The sequence below is a fragment of the Astatotilapia calliptera genome, chromosome 10 (assembly GCF_964374335.1).
Source record: "Astatotilapia calliptera chromosome 10, fAstCal68.1, whole genome shotgun sequence".
Lineage (NCBI taxonomy): Eukaryota > Metazoa > Chordata > Actinopteri > Cichliformes > Cichlidae > Astatotilapia > Astatotilapia calliptera.
This window is the reverse complement of record NC_137431.1, coordinates 28,270,518-28,288,529: the sequence shown is the minus strand read 5'-3', so window position 1 is coordinate 28,288,529 and position 18,012 is coordinate 28,270,518. Positions and strand designations below refer to the sequence as shown.

At 41.3% G+C, this 18,012-nt stretch overlaps 1 protein-coding gene across 3 annotated transcripts in view; it reads left to right on the top strand.

The window, feature by feature from the left end:
- Nucleotides 1-1,799: 1,799 nt before the first annotated feature.
- Nucleotides 1,800-18,012, top strand: part of gria4b (glutamate receptor, ionotropic, AMPA 4b) — a 158,803-nt gene continuing 142,590 nt past the window's right edge. Inside the window, exons 1-2 of one of the 3 annotated variants that reach the window (XR_013911778.1) lie at nucleotides 1,800-2,849; nucleotides 7,704-7,862. Coding sequence is in view for 2 of the 3 variants with exons in the window: in XM_026182433.2 (XP_026038218.1) it covers nucleotides 2,759-2,849; nucleotides 7,704-7,862 (250 nt within the window). In the remaining variant the exon portion in view is untranslated. The remainder of the gene's footprint in view (nucleotides 2,850-7,703; nucleotides 7,863-18,012) is intronic. The other 2 variants (XM_026182433.2, XM_026182432.2) reach the window with 2 other exon arrangements.

Sequence of the window (18,012 nt, the reverse complement as noted above, 5' to 3'; positions counted from 1 at the left end):
TAAACTACCCTTAAAATCCTGTCAGTTCATAAAGGGTCATCAGGTGCAGATCTTTTAACTGTACCCAGGATCACAGCTACGTTTTCTGAGGGTGCGTTCAGTTACTGAGGTCCTGAGATCAGTTACAACTGTGTCAACATGCAAAAACACACTTGAAACCATTTTGTTCTCATAGTTAATACAGTTCATAACTCTTGTGTGTGCATGTAATGTAGAGGTATGTAGTTTTTGTGATTTTATCTTTTAGGGTAAGCACATTGAGTTTACATGTAAAACGACATTAATGCAAGCATTCCGGAGAAGGAAAGAGAGCAATGAGGAAGACGAGAACATAAATGGACACACCAAAATCTCTTTAAAAATAACCATAATCACATACGAATCCATTTTTCTTAAAGGTATACACAGCAAAGTTACCTCGGCTTTGAAAATGTCATCACTTTGCAATCCTCCTCTGTGTTCACTGTAAAATATTTCCTACAAAAAAAACTAGAGTACACAAAACAATAAAAGACTTTTATCTAGAAATTGTGAAGTCTATTGCCTGAAAACAGTGAGATAACAGCATTTACATCTACTGCATTGGCTAAAAATGAAAATCTGTGCTTTTACATCTGGGTTGTATTCCAAGCTCTAGGATTACATTGCCTTTTTAAAAAGTCATCCCAGACCTCACATTGTCCTCCTCTTCCTGTTCTTTGAGCAGACATTCATTCTTGACCTTGAGGAAAAACAGACAGGCAGTATTTACTCGATCAGTCTGCAAATCATTTTTTGATTAATCAATAAACCATGTTGTGTATAAAATGTCAAAGCAGTTAAAAAAGGAAAATGCCTGCAAAACCCATTACTCATAGATTTTCATTAGCGATAGATGCCGTCATACATCTTATTTTATCCAAACAGTGGCACAAATGTTCAGTTCAATGTAACAAAACATCAATTATTTTGATTTGAGAGGTTGAATCAGATTCAAGAAAATGACTGGGATGATTATTTAATCATGATTAAATATATTAGTTTAGTTGAATTATCTATTGAGGCTTAATGGTCTGCTTTTAAACTCGCTGTTCTTCATCGGGACCTGGCTCAGCTATCTGTTGCTTGTGAGTCAGATGTATAATCTTTTAAAATGTCTTAAATACTGGTTTGGTTTTTTGTGGCAAGGTTGGCTTTATTTGGCTCCAGTATTACAGCATTATCTTGTGATGACACGCAATAATAGGCTCATCCTGTAAAGATAGTCTTTTTTTTAATCATACATTTCTGTCGATGATGAATGTAAAAAAGAAAAGGATAAGAAAAGATGTTGTGTTTTGTTGTTGTGTGTGTGTGTGGGGGGGGGGGTTAGATTTGCTGGAAAGCGCTCAGTCTTTCTCACATTTACAAAAGCAAAATCAACTTCCAGGCACTGCTTCCAAAGGGAGCCTTGCACATAATTACTCATTTTTCAGTCGGGTCTTTACCTGCGGCAACTACAAACCTCAAAATCAGCAGAACCTGAACTGAAAGTAGCCCAGTGTCTCCTAAAGTTCCTGCTTTAGCCGAACCCCGAGGAGACTAATGGCTACACTTCCTTAAAGTCTCACTATCACTGGATTTTATTTAATCTTGGAGGATGGCGACAAAACTTCCAAATTAGTTTGCTTAAACTGCACACCCGGGGACTCCACCGCCAGCGGTGCTACTGAAAGTCTGTGTTATTTGGTCAAAGTGACAAAACTTTTAGCTCCTCGCTCCTGCAGCTTGAAGGAATAGTGCAAACTTTAGTGAGACAGGCTGGCGGTGTTCAAACGTTTCCCTCATTTACATTTATTTTAATGTATTTCTTAAGCTTTAAAAAACAATAATTTATTTGTTAATCTGTTGCTGTAGCGGTTTTGTACATGTGCATAAGTAATGTCACATGGTAGCAACCGTTAAAGGGACAGTCTGACTACCTTAAGCGACCCAGCATGAGTTTTTGTTTTTTGTTTTTTAAGTTAAGAGGCAGTTCACAGAAAACAAACCCCGCAAATGAATTTGAGCTTGCTCATTAGAATGTTATTAATTGCCGAAATTGGCGCAGCTTATCTTAAATTGCGCCCTAAAGGCTGTGTGCAGAGTGACTGAGAGGACACACCGGGGTTTTGATTAAGTTGATCTGCCCGTGCGAGACGATCTATCCGGGATGATATCCGACAGCGAGGAGCGGGAGAGAAAAACGCTGTCAGACATCCATCTTCGCAGCCACTCGCAGCGGTTCTGGAAGTTTTGGTGTTAAAGGAGCTGCGGGGACTTTCTCCGCCGCTCGGTGCTGCTGAGCGGGCTGACTGACTGACTGACTGACGCCCCTCCTGCCTGTCTGCCCGGGTCGGCTAAAAAGGCGCATGTGTGTTCTTGCTGTGATGTGAGTTGAGCCGCATCCAGACGCACTGACCGCCGCTGGCTGATGCCCACCCCCCTCAACAACACCACCACCACCTCCACCCCTCGTCCTCCCTCCCTCCCTCCTCTTCTTGGTGGTGTGCGCAAAATCTCCAGCGCCGGACGGACGGACGCAGTTTGACGGCACAAACCAGCGGCACTGCGGGGGGAATATCCAAGAAAAAAAAAGCCACCCAAAGCAGACATGGATATTTAACCGGCATTTGATTTCATCTCCCTTTTTTAATCTCTTTGTTTTTTGTTTTTTGTTTTCCCTTGTGATGTTGGCTTTGCACCGGGGGTGTTAATTAAACCTGCTCGATGTCTTTAATCAGTTTATAACCTGAACAAAATGAGGATTTCTTCTCGCGATTTGATTCTGTTGATGTTCTCGGGTTTTTGGGGACTGGCAATGGGTGCTTTCCCGAGCAGCGTTCAGATCGGTAAGTGTGAGCGTTTTATGGTAGATCCAAGCACAAAATAAAACCAGTCAATGAATCTGTGGACGTCCTACCTGCTGCCTCTGACCTGCCGTTTAGCACCCCGGCACTGGTCAAAGTGGGGATTGCGGATTTCCCCCCCATAGCCTTATTTTTATTCTTTTAATTGTCTTTAAAACATGACCATAAAGACTGGGTCCTGTGCTCTGTCGATGCTGTGCATGCTTCACACACACAAACGCACACACACACACAGAGACTCACACACCTAATGCGCTTTGCATGTGTGTGTATCCCGGTGCACTCCGCCACTGCAGCAGATCAGAGCAGCAAAGTCTGTGTGTATTCCCCATGCGGGCTGCCTGTGCATTGACTGCTGTTAACACTCTCGCAGATCCCGCTCCTATAACAAACCGCTGCCACGGGTCCCAAATGCCTTGCAGCTGCACCGTTCCCCCCCAAATCTTTTTCCATCAGTTTCACTCTCTCTTTTTCAGCGTCTCTGTGTTTTAAATTTACGTTTCTCACTGACGGATTCACGGTTTTCATTACACTCGCTGGCAGATTTACTGGTTAGATTTAAAAGCAGGGTGCTGGGGGGGGGGGGGAGAAAAAGGAGCCCAACTGTGACCTCCATTTGTTAATCATTGGTTAATCATCACATCCTCAACAAACAGTCATCAGAGAATCAAAAAATCTGGTATCCAGGTTTATATTCCAACTGTTTCAAGCTTCATTCTGAAATCTAATATTTGCTTACACTGACTTTCTTTCTTTTTTGCTGGGTTTTACCCTCAGCTGCACCCCAGCTTGTAGATGGAGTTGAGGCACATCAGATACAAGTCAGGCTGATGAAAAATGACAAGCTGTTCAAATGATTCTCCTTGTCCTTTTATATCAATGTGATACTCCAATCCCCGGGCCACCCAGAGAGGGCAGAGGTCAGGGTCAGTTACAGTGCAGGCTCCCCTGGAACTGAGGGCTCTCGAGCTGCGTTGTTTGGGGTTTAAACCTGCGTCTGTGGAACTGCTGTGCCGTCGTGTGAAACATTTAATTTGTTGCTGACGTAAGCGAAACTGGCGCGTGTGGGGGGGTTATTTTACTCATAATTTCCCAGCTATGATAATCGGGCTCTTGGTATTTCTTTAAATTAACTTATTCTCATTATCGCTTGACAAACATCATTGCTGCCAGTTATTTAAAAAACTGTTGATGTAATCCCTGTGTCATCATATTTCTCAGTTTCAGGCCTAGTTGTCCTCTGGGAGTGTAAAAATCCACACCCGCCAGACTACATTTAGCAATTTCTGAATCGCATCAGCCTTCAGAGAGGGCAAACATCTCCCCCGATCAACACTTGTCAGTTTCAAATAATCGTCACCGACGAATCAACACTTATTAGCAGCAGGAAATTTGCTTTGTACACACGCAAGCGACACTGAAACAAGTGGACAAATAGAGTCACGGCCAACATGCTCCACAGTTGCCAACAGATGCAGAGATGTCCTCAGAATTATAAATCCCATTCATCCTTCATTTTCTGACCTGTATTAGTTTTTCGAGGTCTGTCAGCATCCTGTCTTATCATACACTGCATGGCAGCGGAGCATCTTTGATAGGAAGAAATCTGAACCTTATAGATCTTACTCCAAACTAATCTTTATGATGATTAAGCTTCTGGGTTTGAACCTGGCTGGTGTCCTTCTGTGTAAACTTTGCGTTTTCTCCATGTTCCCGCTTGTGCTCCGGTTTCCTCCCACAGTCCGAAGACATGTGTGTTAGGTTAACTGGTGATTCTAAATTGACTGTAGGTGTGAATGCTTGTCTGTCTCTCTGCATTAGTCCTGCGATAGACTGCAGTCCTTTCCAAAGTGTTCCCAGCCTGTTGCCCTGTGGCAGCTGGGATAGATGGTTAATAAAGTGGATGAATGGATGACAAAATTTAGATTCTGTGCATTCGAAGCATGCAAATTTAAATCCGCTACAAAAGCGAGCCATGATTTTGAGAAATAATTCTCCATGCAATAATAGAAGTTACTATCTCACATTAAGGCTCCAGCTGCACCTGCTACTGGAACATTTCATGTGTATCTGGATGTCTTTTGGGTAAGGAGTAGCACACATTAATGCCGGTGTGAATGCACACAGAACGTGCTGTAACCAGGTCAGCCAAACCACAACACTTTAAAAGCCTAACCAGGGACATGGACTGCACACTAGCTGTGGCTAAAAGTCAAGTATGTATTGCACTCATGGTGTTTTACTTGAATGGAGCAGTGTTAACATGAATCACCCCTGTAAACTGAACTATACAGGAACATATATATATATATCAGGATCTGCTCCCTGACAGGTCTACGCCAAGTATGAATGCAAACTGTAAAGGTTGAATAATCTTTTCAGATTAAAGCCCACTTAAAGCTTAAAGCTGATCAGTGGGGTTGCCAAGCTATTACTCCTGTTATTGATTATTCACAATAAGGAATGTAAGCCTAATTAGCAAGACTATAGGAAGAGGAGATGACACCAGCTGTTTCCTTTTTGATACTATTCTACATAGAAATTTAGAAAAAGATAACATGGAATACTTACACGAGCACACTACGTAGCTTGGATTAAATTCAAAGACGTGATCAGAAGTCATCCAGGTGGTAATGGGGTCACAAACAAACAGGCACGTTGCAGCCATTTGGGTCTTGTTTTCAGCGAACCATATGTCAGGAAACTTCAAAGTCTGAGGCCCCCGAAGTGTTTGGATCTCATTTTGTGTTGAATCCAGATGAAGGGAATGTCAGAAGTCTAAATAAGCTGGATTTAGGTCAGTGCTTAATTTTATTCTTTTCGATTCAGCAACGGCTGGAAAAGGGATAAATTTCAAGTTAGGAATAAACATAAAACCCATCACAATGGAAATCAGATTAAAATCAAAAGGGGGCTTAGATGACTGGTCTCCACAGAGTGGTAAAATATTCTAAAGTTTACCTTTTAAAGAGGCCAGCCATAAAAAGAACACACTGGCATTTTGCTCTAAATGACATTTACACTGTCTCATCCTAAGAAATATAGCCTTGAGTCAGATTTTGAAATGTGAAACAAACTGCTTCTAACCTAAAAACACTACTGACATTTGCACAGCCGCGAACGGCTTAGTGGAGATCTTTGTATATGAATGAGGCTGTAATACAAGAGGACACGAAACAAAAATCTTATCTCTGATGCCAAACTGATTTATGACACTGGCGCCACTCTTGCATAGAAAACTGAATGAAAATCTGAGTTGATACAAAAGGATATTTTGTGAATATTATCACCTTCTCTGCTTGCATTAATACGAGACAAAGACGACCTTGCATGTTAAACACACTGAATCCTTGCCACAAAGCCTAGTGGTACCTCAGAGGATCTAAATTTTTTTAGCCTTTGCAGGAAGTTGAAGACATTATTTACCAGAGCGATACTGCCCTTTTATTACATTTTACACATTGTGGAGTCAGTTGTGGGAACCTCTTTTATGATAGAGATTTCTCTTTGAAACAAACATCTGTGAAGAGCTAATAAAATTTGCCTTAAATCTTTTGAACCTTTGATGTGAGGTTGTTATCACGAGAAAAAACGTTATTATCTGTTTGTTCTGGTGCGTTATATCACCTGTTTTAAACCCTAAACAAGCTAGTATAGGTCTAATTGTAAAGCTGGTCAGCTACTTATGTGTAGACTGGAAAGACCTCAGGATTAGTTTTGAAAGCTCAGCACCTACGTGACAGGCTGGCACAGTCATGGGTATACATTTGTGGTTTGCAGAGGATAAATCCGTCTTTCTAGACCAGGGGTGGGGAACTCCAGGACACAAGGGCCAGTGTCCTGCAGGTTTTAGATATACATCTGGGTCAACACACCTGAATCACATGATTAGTTCATTGCCAGTCCTCTGGAGAACTTTAAGACATGTTGAGGAAGTAATTTAGCCATTTCAATCAGCTGTGTTGGATCAAGGACACATCTAAAACCTGCAGGACACCGGCCCTTGAGGCCTGGAGTTCCCCCACCCCTGTTCTAGAGATTTCCTTTACCTCCAATCAAGGTTTGGCTCAAGGTCTCTTGGACTTGTGGATGTTTCAATGTGATGTGTGCATGCTTGCTTAAAAAATTACAAACTAGTTACTTTTTATAATATTCTCATCTGCAAATATTCAGCATATCAAATAAATCACTGATCAACACGTTCAGCTGCCTCGGCAGTGAGTTTCTCTTCCTGCAGGCAGACTCCGGCACAGACTTGTGCTTCATTTGGCAGCGATAGTTCTTGCGGTGCTCTCCGTCATTGGTGAGCTTGGCGTAGCAGCACATGGAGAAGTTCTCCACCTGCTGCATATCAATATACCTGCAGATGGACCTTGTGTCCAAACATAGCTGTCCTGAGCATGCTAGTATGCAGACTCTTTATCTCTGTATCTCAGAGCCTTTTTCAGTATCATCATCCTGTTGAGTGTCAGAAACGGTAACCACTGTATGGGTTGTTTCCAAAAGCCCCTGAGCCCATGAGAATCTTGCAGGTAGCCCTCAGCTCAGCAGGAGAGGTTTTATTAAACTGTGATCTAAAGATTGAAAACTCTCCCAACAGTTTTGTGGTTTCTTTGAAATCTTATTAACTACAGTGGAGATGGGGCTGAGATAGCAACAAGTTGTACCCCATATGGGCAATATGCCTGGGTACTGACTTGGATTAAATATATTGTCTTTGGTGTTTCTGTGCTGCAGTCAGCAATAACTAATCTGTCTAGAATAGGTTTAAACCTGACGGCGAGATACAGTGGACACGCTCTTCATCGAGCCCTGATGTCTCCTCCCTCTCTTCAGGCGGTCTGTTCATCAGAAACACTGATCAGGAGTACACCGCCTTTCGTTTGGCAATCTTCCTGCACAACACCAGCCCGAACGCCTCGGAAGCCCCGTTCAACCTGGTGCCTCACGTGGACAACATCGAGACGGCCAACAGCTTCGCCGTCACCAACGCCTGTAAGTTTGTCACATGGCTCCAGATTTTGCATTTTTGGGGGGGGTTTCTCTGGAAAATGGCAACAAGTGAACAACAGTATGGTATTAGGTATATTGTAAATAGTGTTTAATGATGTTTTATTTCAACTGGAGTTTTAAGTTCCCAGTGATCCTGGAACTGTACTCACCAAGTTAAAGCAGTAGGTTCACAGCATTTTTAGAAGTGTTTCATTGCCGTGACCTGTTTATGTGGGTAGAAATGCATGTTTTACGTTAATAACAAAGGTAATTAAATGCTCAGAAAACAAAGTGAATGGTGAAATAAATAAAAACAGTTTTCAGACCAGCTTCGGAGTTCAAATTTAAGTATAGCACAGTTGGGTACACATAGATTTCATCTGAAGTAAGAGGGTATTTATTTATATTTTAGCTGGACTTAGCTTTTGTTTTACATGGCGAGTACTGTGCTATCTTTATGGATAGAGATATAGTGCAATATAGTGAAATTATCCTTTTAAAGATGGGTATTTACTTGATAAACCCTCTGTGTTTGCTTGTGCTGGTAGAGGTTCTATAAATAGTAATGAGGTTAAATTATAGTAATATAAAGAGTGTCATCCCCAAAATGACACATTTTTGGGTTGCGTGTGTCTCTCCAAACAGCTCAGTGCGTGCGTGTGAGGATGTGGCGGCACAGCTGTCTGTGAGTGTCTGCTGGTTCACATCTGATCTAAGCAAAGCCACACATGCCAAAGGGGACAGAAGCTTTACACACAAACAACAATCACTCACACACTCCCATGGTTAGATCTCCTAACAGTAGTAGGCAGTGATTTTTAGTGATGATCCCTGGGGAAGCATCTTCTTTTTTCCCTTTTTCTCACTCTCTCCTCAGCCCGAGTGTGTGTGTGTGTGTGTGTCTGCAGGGATGGTGGGGGTTCCCGCAAAGACCATAAAACACTTCAGCCTGACGTCTCCTACTATCCATGGTGTGATCTGGTGTTAAAAAAAATCAATGACTAAATTAAGCAGACAATGAAGTGCTTTTATGTTTGTTTTGGTAATGGAGGGGGTGAATCGTACACGTCTGTGTGTGAGTGTGATGACCAGAGAAGGCTCAGAAATTCTGTGATCAGATAAAGAGAGTTAAATGTTTTGAAACACCCTGAGGTATTTTGTCTTACATTTTAATTTTGCATGATAATTTCAAGCTCCCGTTTCCTCTAAGCTTCTAAATTCCACGGATTTTAATTTTCACATTTGGGTGAACTGGCCCCTGAAAATGACTCCAAATCAGTTAAAAGTGGTCTCTGTTTTCGATATACGCACTGATACATAGTCTGTTCTCACTAAATATCATTTACAAAACCGTCAGAGGCACAGGTTTCTGAGACAATTATGGATGTTTTTGTTTTTTTGCAATGGGATTAGATAACATTATGACAAAATAGCAGTAATACAATGTACTTTTAGAAGTGGGGATGGACAGATTGACAGATGAGGTCAGGCAGGAGTGTCTGCACTATGATGTTCACAGATGACATCTGCAGTGAGAGTAGGGAGCAGTCTGGAGCATGCTCTGGAATAAAAAGGAATGAAAGTCAGTAGAAGTGAGACAGAATACATGTGTGTGAATGAGAGGGAGACCTGTGTGAAGATGCATGCATAATGATGGTGTATTAGTTAAAAATCCGGTGTCAACAATCCAAAGCAATGGACAGTGATCCATTGCTTCTTCACATCAGAGGTGAAGAAGAGAGTGCAGGCAGTGTGGAGCGGGTGGAGACAAGTATCTGGGGTCATTTGTGACAGAAGGATAGCAGCAGGAGTGAAAGTGAAGGTTTACAAGATGGTAGTGAGAGCTGCTGTGATGTGTGGTTTGGAGATGGTGACGTTGACAAAAAGGCAGGAGGCTGTGCTAAAGATGTCCAGATTTTCACTGGGACGAGATTAGAAATGAGTACACCAGAGGGACAGCTCAGGTTGAATGGTCTGGAGACAAAGTAAAGAGGTGGGATTGAAGGTATGTTGGGGGAAAAGAGGAAGACCACAAAGAAGATTCGTGGATGTAGTGAAGGAGGACATGCAGAGGGTTGGTGCAACAGAAGAGGATGCTAAGGATGAGTGAGATGGAGTTGGATAATCTCCTGCTGTGAAAGAAGAAACAGTAGAAGTAGAATTGGACTGTACTAAAGCAAAAAAAAGTGTAGACATTTTGCTACATGGTATTATTTTAGCTCACTGGGTTGCGGCGGTAACCATAAGCCACAGGGCTAAGTGCTCAGGTTTGAGTCGGACCAGATGTTCTTTGCTGTGCATCTTCCTCCACAATCAATCCCCCTCTTCTCTGTGTGGCATCTAATTAAAGTGGAAACCCCCTAATAATAACAACAACAATAGTAATGTATTAAAAAGGAATCTTGACAGACTCGTATTAGTGCTAAACATTAAGCCACTCTTAATTTTATGCCTGAGAAAAGACAATATTTACCCAGAGTGACATTTCGAGTTTTTATGTATTATATAATTTGCCAGTAGAGGGACTGAGAGAGGACGCACATTAACTGTAAAATGCAAACTTTATACAAGACAACTGTTAACTGTTTTCAACAGCACAGACATCAATAAACCAAATAAAGATAAACTACTTGTAACACTCTTAATTGCACGTCTATAAAATAACACTCCTGAACAGCATCCTGGGTGGTGCAAGAAATAATTTTAATAATATTGCTGTGTTATACTGTAAAAGTGCCAGAATCTTAAATAGAATTCCAGCCTGACCCCATGAAAGCTGGTCTTTAACCTGCTGGTTCCCTTGTACAAAGTACAAAGCGCTTCCAACAGTTAGAAGACAAACAAGGTGAGTTACCTGCACCTGCTGTGCGTGACATGTGCAAAGGTGATCTTCATACAATGTCCTGAGAACCTGAAAACATCTGTAGGTTTATCTGTTCTGTACTTCACTCGTCCTGCTCCACAAATAAACGAGAAGCTCTGCTTTCCTTCTGTAACAGTATATTTTTCAGCTCTCTGTGGAGGATCACTGAAGCCATGCTGACAGAAGCATTAAGCTCAAATACGTTTAAAACTAAAACCAATGCATCCACAAGATTTTGCCTATTAATGAGCTGAAATTACAGAAGATGAAGCTGTATTGATCTCTGTGGGGAAACGAGCTATGCGAGCAGCAGACAGAATACTGCAAGTGAAAATGAAGAGAAGTAGGCACAAGAACTGAATAAGCAAAATAAGCGAATGGAGGTTTGCAGCAGACAATACTGTAATATTTTAAAGCAGTTTGTAGGGATACATAAATACTTTAATAATGTTGTGGGTTTGGTTTAATAATACTTTAAAAATACTTAAATATATACACTGTTTAAGTTCAGGATCTAAAGTGAGTAATTTTATGAAATAATACATTCAATAAGTGAAGGAACCTTGTGGATGTGTGAAAAATGTCAGTATTTGGACAAAAGAAGCTGCTCTGAGATAAAAGAGACCAATATTTGTAGAATGTGACATCTTCATTTTAGAAATTCATCCACAGTTTCTTGTATTATTTTACACCATCTTTTGTATCCACTCAGTCAATGACTGCAGTGTGAAGAGAAGCATCTCTTTGAATGAGAATGCAGAAAGAGAAGATTCTTGGACGTATAAAAAAAGGCACGGACGGGAGTAAAGTGTATGAAACTATGGGATTTTCACCTTCACTTTAATGGCTGCACAGTCACAGGAAGTCGGTCTGCAGTCCATTGATTGGCCAAGCCGAATCAGAGCAGAATTACATGAACCAATCAATGGCTCTGATAGCTCAGGGGCAGCGGGGAATCTGAGATCGAACCACATTGCCAGTTTTCACCTCCCGTTTTACATTTCTCAGTGTCTTTATTCCGTTTTTCTTCTCGGCCCCCTTTTTTTTCTCCATTACCAAAGGCCCCGAGATAATGGTTATGAATAGGCAGTGTGACCATGTGGCGTTTAAGGGCATAGCGTACGTTTGGGAAGAGGAGATGAGAGACTGAGCTAATTTGTGAAGAGAGATTAGTCCATTCAGTGGCTCGCTGTGCTGCTGTCAGGAAGGCTGATGGGGATAATTGGTGGGAAGCCGAGGACAAATATTGTTGTATGTTCCCATTGTCATTGATGATCATTCGGTAGACCCAGACGCTCTGATAAATTCTCCTGCATTTGTTTGATTTACAGTTTAACCTCCTTATTATTCACAGTGGGGTTACTAGTGTTAGTGACAGCCACTAAAAAATATATCTTTTAATCATTTATACAGCAAAAAAACCGGTAATGTATCAATATCAAGTTAATTGCATCACTGCCGTATAATTATCTTTAACAAATGAAACAAATGGTCAAGACATTTGTTAGACTCTGTGTTGTGGCAGTGGTATCCACAGTCTCCAGCAGCATGAGGATTTATTTGCAGAGCTCAACTCTGTGGAGGAAAGCTGGACCTCTGCCAGCAAATGAGCCTTTGTAGATTACTTGTCAAATACATTCCAGGAAATTTACTAATACGTTTCTTCATGAAACAATAACTAGCTCCTTACACATACACTCACTGGCCACATTGCTCAGATGTTTAGGTCCATATTGACTTTCTAGCTTCACACAGTTGCTTCAGATTTGTCAGCTGCACATCCATAATGCAACTCATCCCAAAGGTGCTCTGTTAGACTGAGATCTGATGACTGTGGAATCCATTTGAGTTCATTGTAATGTTCAAGAATTGGGTTGGTTTTAGATTTGTGACATAGCTGCTTCCGGCAGGATACACTATCAGATGATGTCATGAAGGGATGGGCGTGGTCAACAACAATGTTCTGTAGTAGGCTGTGGTGTTTAAACGATGCTCAACTGACACCAAGGTGCCCAACGTGTTCCAAGACAATATCCTCCACCACAACGACCAACCTAAAACACTGCTTTCATGTTGTTTCCACAAAAATTCTGATCCTACTATCTGAGTGTTGCAACAGAAACCAAGACTCATCACACTCAGTGTTGGTCAAGTTGCTTGAAAACAGCAAAAGTTACTAATAGTTACTAATTACTGATTACTTCTCAGTAATCCTGTTACTTTACTGATTACTTTCCAAAGTAATTAGTTACTTTATTACTTTTTAAAAACACGATACACAACCTGAATAATAAAGCAATAGACCTTTCAGCCCAATTCTATTTTTTCTGCATAATCAATCATATAAAATGTAATCAAATGAAAAAAGTCTCTTTTTAAAACTTGTTTTAAACGTTTAACTTTATGGACATTGCATTAAGCGAAAATTTAATTATATCCAACAGTCTTTGACTTGAATAAGTGTGTTTAACATTTAAACCTATTTTCTGTATATTCCAGTATATAGAATAAAATAATTTTTGGTGTTTACACTTACTCTTTCAAATAGATGCAAGTAAAACACAGCAAAAAATAAATAAAATCAAAGATTCAGCGGCACTAAGTCCTGTCGCTCTTTAATCTATTTTTACCTGTTTAGCAGGAGTGGAGCAGGTGGAGGTTTGCCTGATGCTGCAGCGGCCATGTCAGTGGGAGGATCCGGGGGTTTCTCTGTGAATTTTACATTTCCCGTGGCAGCGTGCTGGGCGCTTGCTCAGATTTGAAGTTTAAGTTTTCGCTTTAGAAAGACGTTTTCTTCCCACGGAGAGTGTACAGAAGACGCTAATGTTTTTGTCACTTTTTACAGAATCAAACTCAAAGTGATGTCAGTGCTTCCACGCTTTAAACGCTGCACGGTCGTATTCTCTTCCACACTCCATATTATCCATTGTTGATCTGCACACATCTGTTGCTGCCACAGATGTTGCACACTCGTACGTCATTGTCATGAGACACTCTCACAAGCAAAATCACGGTTTAATAACGCAGTAACGCAGTGTACCTACAGGAGAGTAACAGTAATATATATTTTTGCAATAGAAATCCCTTACTTTAATTGTTACTTGAAAAAGTAATCAGATTACAGTAATACGTTACTTGTAACACTTTACTGCCCATCTCTGATCAGACCATTCTCTTATTGTCCAGTTTTGAGCCCGTATGAATTATAGCCTCAGTTTCTTGTTCTTAGCTGAAAAGACTGGAAGCCATTGTGGTCTTCTGCTGCTGTAACCCAACTGCCAGCGTCAAGGTTTGCCACTTTTCTATGAAGGGCATCTTTTCTATGGTAATCTGTACAAACACTGAAAAAATATCTCTGTCTATCTATCTATAAAAAAAAACTATAGCGACCTTTCTGGATGGGCCTGAGCCTCAATGAGCTGCCTATAACCTGGTGTGTTTTTGGTAAACCACCTTTAAGTGTGAAAAATCCTGTTGTTAAATGTGTGGGAAGGGTGGAAGTACAATGCCAAAGCAACAGACTGCCTGATTTATTATAAAGCACTGAGCCAGCATGATCATTTCATGGCTCCCTGCCTTGCTGTCACAGTGCCACCCCTGGTCATGTGTTAAAGTTCAGGACAGTCAGTTGCTCCGTTAGTGTCCCGAGTCCTTGAACCTGAATGGCGTCTAAGCCATTTGTCCCTCTCACACTGAAAGTCAGTAAGAACGTCCAGGTGTTTCTGACAGCAGTCTCTGCACATCATTACTGAGAATAGGTAGAAAACAAAGGCAATGTGACAAATGCAGTTCTTAGGAGGTCGGGATAGTCCATCTGCTTCCAGCACAACAGAGTAGGTTAGAGAAATACGTCACCGAGGAGATTTAGCATCAGAAGTGCTTTGCGGGATTATTTATTAAGCACAGATTTTCCAAAAGGAAGGGGGAATGAAATGAGGAACTTGAAAGCAAAAGTCTTTTTTGTTGCTGACAAGCTGAGACTGCACTGGAAGAACACCCGGGATTTTATGTAAGGTGACAGTTCAGGTTTGGAATCTTTTATGATTTATTAATATCACAAATTCACTAAAAGCATCCAGTAAGGAATCTCACAGTTTAAGCTGAGCCAATTATTTATGTTACACAGACTGTACACAAAGATGAACATATTGTGTCAGCCCCAAATCTGCATTCTTTCTTATGGTCAGCAGGGGGCTCTGTGTTTCAAAAATACGCCTATAAAGAAGTCGCGAGGAAATTACCCCTCAGCTAGCTCTCTCTGTGACCTCAGTAAAGACATTGCTGATGGGTTGATGAACTGATAGACAATCCCCTGGGAACCAAAGCAGTTTCGCAAAAAAACCCCACTAACAGCTGGCCGCAGAATATACATTTTTGCCTAACGAGGACAGTTTATCAGAGCCTTGATACAGTAACTGTGGCAATGTTTACAATAGCTTGAAAGAAAGCGGTTTGTGTCCTGCTGGGTGCTTTGTGTTTTGCATTTAGTTTCATTATATTTCCATTAACTGTTTAGTTTTGGTCACACTGCCTTTTCAACTGTTAATACACCTCTTCACAATACAGAAGTCAATGTAATGCCAAGGAGTCCTGACTGAGTATTTGGAGTGAGACGGGAGATATTAGGAATTTCTGTGCTTTGTCAGATTGGATCTACAGTACTTTGAGTAGTTTATAGATTTTAAAATATTTAAATTTGTGAGTATAATATTATTAGAAAAAGATTTAAATGCTCGGGCCCTGTTGGAAGTTGCTTCATTGAATTAGCAAAATATTGCATAAGTGGCTGTGTGTCTTACTTTAGTGTGTTTTAGTTTAAAACATGAACCTACCAACACTCATATGTATTCCTTTAATAACTTCACGTGCAGATTGTTGGATAGAAGAGTTGGGTGAACTGAGGGGAAAAGGTGAGATTTTTTTATGTAGTAGACAGCAGAGTGATTGGGTTTGGATGGAAAAAGGATATTGAATAAATTAACCCCCCAGCAGTGGAGGGCACTATGTAATTGAGGTGCCCAGTTAGAGTGAAAGTGAGTATTAGATCCCTACGTGTGCATTATCAGCTTCAAATTAAATCTAGATTTGGACAGACTCTCACAAGTTCATGTAGAAAATAAAATGAATCAATATGCCTCTGAGCAGCTGTGGAGTCTTCAGCGGTGTGTGCTACCTTTTCATCTGCACTTCATTCGTGCGGCCGATCTTTGTTATGCGTTCCGTGGTAACCTCTTAACCATCAAGCAAGACAAAGGCTTTCAAAGGCGTGTGTGTGGGCGGAAGGGGTTAATATGACCTCCTACATGCTGCCCCTGCCTTTGCCTTCATTGAAACAGTGACATCCTAATCTGCATCGAGTCATTTGTATTCAGCATGGTGCTCTGAGTCACTCCAGATCCAGATAGCAAGCAGCCTCTTCCTCTTATATGCGCTCAAGCTGCGCAGTAGAACCTACATTTTCTCTGCTGCTAACACCTGAACACTTGCTTTCCTTGGCTGTCTTTAAGCATGAAAAAGCTGTCCCATTTGTGTTTTAGGCATGCCTGTACACAATCTGAGTGTGCAGCATGTTAGTCCTATTTAAGTCCGTTATCTCTCCGTCCATGGGCTCTGTTCAGAGGGGCTCTTCTGCACTGTGGTGCTGCCCTTTAAATGGCTGCCTGTGCCCCTCATTTGTCTGAGGATACTTCCGCATGGGTGAAAATATACAGACCTTTCAGCGGTGAACGCTTGTGTGTATGTGTGTGTATTATGGCTGGTGGAGAAAGAAAGGATGTAGAGGAAAAGGGGGGAGGGAGGCTGCTAATGAGAGATTAATGTGGTGAAGTAGGGAGGAAGATGGAGGTTGAAGAGATGAGATGTAGGGGGGTTAAGAAAAGGAGGAGGTGATAGTGAGGAGGGATTTTCACAAGAACTCTGCTTCTGTAGATCAGAAAGTGAGCAATTTTCATGTCTTTATAAAGTAAAATGACTTCATTGAGCTGTGTTAACATTTAATGTTAGCCTTGTGTTGCTAAATTTAACCGATGGGCATTATGATGAAAAGTTCCCCCCCTGCACTCTCCGTTCTTGTTGGTGGCAATTTGCAAGGACAACCGATGGAAGAGTTGAGTGAAGGACTTGTTAAATAAACAAATAGGTTGGGATATTATGTGCTTATAAATTATCAGCGTGAAACAATAGCTTAGACCTAGAGCTTGAATTATGCTTCGGGGGAAACTTACACCACAACCTATGATTTTAACCCTCTTAACCTCTTAACCCTACGATGCCACCTTCCTTTCAACCTGACCTGTACCTCCTGAAAATGTAACTACACATTGGGTCGATACACCCTGCAAAGACTCTGGCATGGAGGGTTACGGCGTGGGGTTAAGACAGGTTTCTGGCTATGTCGTAAGTTACAACATAGATTTCCTACGGAAGCATAATTCAGGCATTAGTCACAGAGACCAGTCCCCGCTGCCAACCTGTGGCCACCAGGGAAAAATATATATTGCCTGTTGCAAAGAGGATTCTTTGGTTGCTCTCATGTTGCTTCAGTCCTCTGTAGTTTGCGTTGAAGACACTGATTTGTCTGCAAACACTTGTAAACTACTTGTTGAATACACATTTTTCCTAGAGACCAGTGGTTACTTAGGAGTCGCTGACTGGTCTGAGCTTCAAGAGCTACTCCTCATAGGCTTTCAAGGGGTAAAGAGTTAGTATTTGAATTCAGGTGCTTTCAGTCCCATTGTCACACTACTACCCTTGCAAACATTTGTGAACGAATGGGTCTTTCTAAAGCACCAAGTGTATTCAAGTGCTGTAATCCCATAGTTGTAACACGCCAGTTCATGAAAGTTTTGCCATCCTTGATATTTCACGATCAACTTTAAGTGATGTTATTGCAGGCTGGCAGTGATTATAGTTATAGAGCAGGGTCACCAAGTGCTGGCATTAACATCAGCACATCATCTGTGCACCGGGAGCTTCATGAGGTGTAATGTGTAGGTTGGCCTGCACAGTAATCCAGTAATTTGTTGGGAAACGTTTTTGATTGACGAAGTGTGTTTATGTGGCTGCACATTCAATGTGTGTGTTCTTTCTTTAATACAAGTCACTCCTGATTGGGTTACACTTCTGACATGCCTACCAAACAGGAACTGATACACCTTAAAGCCCAGAAACCACAGCATAGCACTGCACAGTTTTCAATGGAACTACATTTGCTAGTCGGTGGGAATCTCGATAAATGTCTGTAGAGGACTCTTCTTAATTTCATTGTACATGTACAATGACAATACAGGG